General features: G+C 42.9%; 1 protein-coding gene across 1 annotated transcript; it reads right to left on the minus strand.

The window, feature by feature from the left end:
• Positions 1 to 3853: 3853 nt before the first annotated feature.
• LOC101990030 (PRAME family member 12-like) lies at positions 3854 to 5239 on the minus strand. Its single transcript, XM_013355578.1, is given in 3 exon segments — positions 3854 to 3966; positions 3969 to 5062; positions 5064 to 5239. Coding segments are annotated over 3 exon segments (1383 nt in total).
• Positions 5240 to 5930: the final 691 nt, after the last annotated feature.

Here is a 5930-nt window from a genome sequence, read left to right on the forward strand (position 1 = left end):
GGCAAGCCTGGGCAGAGAGAGGAATATAAGGTGGTAAGAGAGAGGAGCTGAGGATTGAGTGTTTTGTAGAAACAGCATTCACTTTGAGGACTTATAGAGACGGGACACCCCATTGGTGAGTCTTACAACATTTATCTAGGGCTTCCCTTGGAGGGGATGCTGAGGCTAAGGAAAAGTTAGATTAAGGGAAATGAAGACAAAATCATTGGTTGGACTGAGAGGATGAAAGGTCAATAGGAAACAGCCTGAGTTTATTTCTCAGCCAGCATATATACTAAACAGAGTCAACAGGCAGATCAAAAAGCTGTACAGTCAGCTCCTCTCCTTCCTGCACTGTGCTTGGAGGCAGCTCAAACCTGGGCATTATCTGATCCAGGTAATCAGCTTCTAATCACTAACAAGGAGTGCCCCTGGCTGGCCTACACTAGCCCAAATATTAATAGAAAAAAATGGACTCTTTCAGCTGGGCAAAATTCTTTTTCTGTTGGCTAACACAGATGTTATTCACAGCCCTCATGGTTACTAGAAGAAGAACAGCAGGTATACTCGGACTCAAATCGAATCTTTAAGTCTGAAATGCCTCCAGATGGAAACTGAGTCACAAGTGGGCTCCCACATTGGCCTGGGAACTTTATAGAGATAAGAAATAGTGGCTGGATGCTGTGCTTCTCTGATCTTTCAGCTTTCAGCCCTACTATCTGACTACAGGATTTATGAATAAGATCAGTTTGCACTACATCTAAAATCTAATTTAAATAAAAGGGTTTTCTTAATTCTTGTTCATGATTTTGGGTCTAAACTTCTATCAAGTAACTTAAAATTAAGATTTTGAATTCTGTATATAAATAAAAAATTATGCTCCTTTAACCACTTTGAGCTTTACTACATATACAACTTAAAAGGTTTTCTATAGTAAACCATGATCATTCTTAACAGTGACCATTAAAATCTTAAACTGAGGCCCCACAACATTGATTCCTCCTAGAGTGTGGTAATGCCATTAAACTGACTACCCTCCTCCAAAGGTCAGCTTTGGGCTATAAATTATTCAGGACAATTCCAAGATTACTATCTAAGATGGTCCTCATGCACTACCCTAGCCAGAACTTGAGATAATTCTTCTACTTTCCCATTACACAAAACTGGACAAGAGATAATACAGGCAATTCTCCCATGAATTGAAATTATCCTAGGTTTATTTCAGGGACCCTTATAGATGCCATTGCCCACAGACAACAAAAATAATTTCAAAAGCATGGTTCCCATATTCCCAAGAGTTTGGGTAAGAGGTTTGGTCTTTCATTAGGTCGTGATTTATGTCATCATTGAGGTGGAGGTGGTAATAAGTTACTACGGGTAATGGTAAAAAATATAAACAAAGGAGATAATATTTAGTTATCTTGTTCTGAAAAGTAAAAGGGAAGATATAGAAATTATAGGATAAATGATAGATTACTGATTTGACTTTAAATAAAAAACTATTTTTATTAAATATTCTATGGATTTTTGTATATTAATACATATTTGAGATTATATGTTATATTGTAGATGTTTCTAATCTTTTTTTTTTTTTTTTATCTTTCCGAGTCAGGGTTTCTCCGTAGCTTTTTTTGGTTTCTGTCCTGGAACTAGGTCTTGTAGACCAGCCTGGCCTCAAACTCACAGAGATCCGCCTGCCTCTGCCTCCCAAGTGCTGGGATTAAAGGCATGAGCTACCACTGCCTGGATTTTTTTTTTTCGTTTTTCGAGACAGGGTTTCTCTGTTGTTTTGGAGCCTGTCCTGGAACTAGGTCTTGTAGACCAGGCTGGTCCTGAATTCACAGAGATCTGCCTACCTCTGCCTTCCAAGTGCTGGGATTAAAGGCATGCACCACCACATTTTTACTCCTATATAAGGTTTTCTGCCAACAAGTCACTTTACGATGTTAAATAAATCTCTAGTCCTGAAAATTACTATTATAAGCTATTTAAATTAATACAATTACAAGTTAGTAGTTCCACATTATAATCATACTTATAGTCAGGTAGGCTTTCAAGGTGAAACAAAAAGACATTTCATTTTCATTTTTTTCATGATAGGATTCCTTTGTATTAGTCTGGTTGTCCTGGAAATCACTTTGTAGACCATATTGGCCTTGAGCGGACTGCTTTTGCCACACAAGTACTGGGATTAAAGACATGCACCATCACTCCCTGGCCAAAAATACATTTTAAATAAGTCATCAAACATTTCCTATTCAAAATATGGCATTTAAGATGTTCTGGTTATATAAGGCTTTTATGGCAAGACATGTCTGTTCCTGACAACACCAATCTACTTCAGAGAAATGATGGATATAATAGAAATGTCTAAATGTAGATAATTTTCTTGCTGGCAAGACTTAGGCACTGGCAAGAAACTGCCCTTTGACTTAACTACTGACAGTATACTGTCCAAGTTAGATAGGCAGGACACAAAAGTGACAGCTGAGCATTGCCATGGCAAAGCAGGACAATCCTTCAAAATTCCTGTTTCATAGAAACTTGGTCAGATCTTCTAGGTGTATAGGCTAAAGTTAAAATTCCAAGAGTAGAGTGGAATCTTGGGTGACTGTCCAGGCAGTCATTAGTTTATGTCATTTCTTGTTTTTTTTTAAATTGTTTTTATTGAGGTATATATTTTTCTCTGCTCTCCTCCCTTCCTCCCCTCTTCTACCTTCTAACATTATCTTTGTGATCCCAATTAGTTCAGAAGATTCTGTCTTTTTCTACTTTCCATGTAGATTATATCCATATATGTCTCTCTTAGATTCCTCTTTGTTATCTAGGTTCTCTGGGGTTGAGAATATAGGCTGGGTTTTTTTTTTTTGCTTTAGGTCTAAAAGCCAGAAATGAATGAGGACATTGTATGTTTGTCTTTCTGGGTCTGGGTTACCTCACTAAGTATGATGTGTTCTTTTTTTTTTCTTTAACACACATTTATTTAAACAACGAAAATTCCCCTAAATCCAACATATACCCCAGCAGTGCAATGCTTTAAAGATTCACAGTGATAGAGCGTTTGTCCAGCATGCTGAGCCCTACATTTAATCCCCCAGTAGTATTACTAATAACCACCCTAGTCAAGAGGCTGTAACAGCTGTAGACCCAACACAGGTCAGATGAAGACCAGATCTGGTGGTGGTGGTCAACTGTGACCTAGGTACCTTTAGACTAACAGAGATGTTTCTTAACTACTCTGTCTGCTTTACTGTTTATCTGCCCTGGCTGTCCTAGAACTCACTCTGTAGACTAGGGTAAACTCAAGCTCAGCTCTTCCTGCCTCTGCCTCCTGAATGCTAGGATTAAAGGTGTGTGCCACCAACATCCGGCCTTGCTTTACTGATTTTCAAGCATGTGTATGGTTGTTGCCTATTTAAAGTTTAAGCCTATCCCTTGCTACTTTGTGGTTGCTGCTGGTGGCTACTGAGGCCTGCAAAGCTAACACAATCATAGTGTATTCCACTCACCCTGTAACATCAAGGAGAGAAGAATACACTGGCCATTTCTTCACTCAGTCCACATCATAGTCAACAACACCCTCAGTGTTTCTTCATCTAGATTCTAGAAACTTCACCTCTTATTCTGAATGTATGTGTCCTAAAGGTCCCATCAATTCTCAGGTCAACATTTCTCTCTCTGAGGTAGCCTTTGCTGCTAGACCCACCCCTTCCCACCCCCACCCCTAACACAAACTGAGACCACAGGTTCTGTGTTCTCTTCGGGATTCACCTATACTATAAGGAACCTGCTTCTAAGAGCTAGAAGGAATCATTTGGTACCCAGCTGGATAGGACCAGAGCCCTGGTACAGCTTGGGTTCTGACTCACATGGCTTAGTAGCCACAAGGTGGACAGGGAATGATGCTGAACCACACTGTCCTGGTGTGTTTCAGGGGCTCCATTGTACTGCTCAGCTCCTCACGAAGCTGTTCTAGCCTCTTATGTGGAAAGCACCCTGGGCACCATAAATCTCCCACGGGGTAGAATACATCTCCAAGGTTAAGCGGCTCAGCCTGGCAGTGTGGCAGAGCAGGCGTTCCAGAAGAGCCACAGAGATGGGATTCCTTAAGTAGTTGAACGTGGTGAGCTGGGAGCAGCTGCTCAGGGCAGGCAGGAGGGCACTGAGCTGGGAGTCCATAATTCTACAGTTCTCCAGGTCCAGGGTCTTCAGGGTAGCTGCGACTGTCTCTAGCAGGACTCGGAGGGGCTTGGGATTTATGTTGGTCAGTATGACACCACTTAGATCCAGATGTTTGAGCTGACGGATGCCTGGACACTGGGTCAGAGACTTCAAATCTGATTCCGAAAGCTGGCAGTCAGTGATAGACAGAGTCTCCAAGGGGACCTTCAGGCACCTGAGCAACCGGTCCAGTTGACCATCAAGGAAGGAGATGGAGTCCAACGAGAGCTCGCGGAGGTACTCCAGGTTGTGAAATTGCGAGGTAAACTGGTCGATCAACTTCCCCTTCTCCTAGAGGGAAATGGGGACAGGGATGCAGACATGAGAGAGAAGGAACTTGCGGAGACTGCGCATCTGGCCTATGTAGGGAGCCAAGCTGGCCAGGGTGGACAGTTTCCAGGTGCAGCACACTTCCACTTCCTCCATATAGTCCAGGTCCAGCATTTCCAGAACCTTCACGATGTTCCGGAGAGCGATCGTGGAGATCTTCAGCTTCTTACAGCCCAGCAAGCCTGTCCTCCCTTCCACCCACAGCAGAAGGTAAGACATGCATGCATCCAGGGCTCTTGGCTTGAGGCACATGTCTATAAACACCTTCAACGACTGCTTGGCCACTACCCTTGCACCTTTGTCTTGTGTTTTCTTCTTACGCTTGACTTCTAGAGAGCCGGCAGCTGCCTCATCCCCAGCCCACACGTTCCAGAAGTCCTTGTGCATAGCATGCAAATCCAGAACTCTCAGTTTGTGGCTACTGGGGTGAACCTTCTGGTCAAGCAGTATGTTAATCCCATCCAGTATGATTTGTAAGGTCTCCAGGTAGGATACCTTCATCTTCATCAGACCTCCCAGTGGGAGACAAGTGCCAGACTTGCACCATCGCCTTCAGGACCACAAACCGTTTGTGGGTGAAGGCCTCCTTGAAGAGTGGTGGGAAGAGCTCCATGGGCAAGTCCTGCAGACCAGAGACGGCCAAGGCCTCGTTCCTCAGCAGGCTCCGCACTGCCAGATGTAGGAGTGTGGGTGTGGCCTGGAAGCTCATCTTGATGGATCGGAGGGTTCCCAAGCTGTCTGATGGAGTCACCAGAATATGTAACCAGGATACTCTAGCTAATGGTACCACCCGCCAATGAGCAAAGGCAGGAACTGAGTCTTCGGGTCGCGATATATGTAGAGAGCCAGCGATCTGCAACGAAGTCTCTGTGCTGAACTCCAGAGGCCAGGGTTCCCCTACTGAAACATAAAAACCGCCATTGTACTGCACTTCCTGGACAGGGAGAGACTCAGTATGATGTGTTCTTGATCCATAAGTTTGCCTACAATTTCAAGATGTCATTTTTTTCTGCTGTGTGGTACTCCATTGTGTAAATGAAGCACATTTTCCTCATTCATTTTTTGGTCAGGGATTGTTTTGGTTGTTAACAGGCTAATACAAATAGTGCTGGTATGGATATAGCTGGACACAGGCCCTTGGGGTATGATTGGGAATCATTCATGAATATACCCAAAAGTGGTATTGCTTGGTCTTGAGGTAGGTTATGTCCTAATTTTCTGAGAAATCACCATTCTGATTTCTAAAGCGATTGTACCAGTTTGCATGCCCACCAGCAATGGAAAAGATTTCCCTTCACCCCACATCCTCTCCAGCATAAACTGTCCTCAGTGTTTTTGATCTTGGCTATTCTTTTTTTTTTTTTTTCCTCTTTTTTTTTTATTGAGAAAAGGAAAAAAAA

Source organism: Microtus ochrogaster, unplaced genomic scaffold (genome assembly GCF_000317375.1).
Source record: "Microtus ochrogaster isolate Prairie Vole_2 unplaced genomic scaffold, MicOch1.0 UNK199, whole genome shotgun sequence".
Lineage (NCBI taxonomy): Eukaryota > Metazoa > Chordata > Mammalia > Rodentia > Cricetidae > Microtus > Microtus ochrogaster.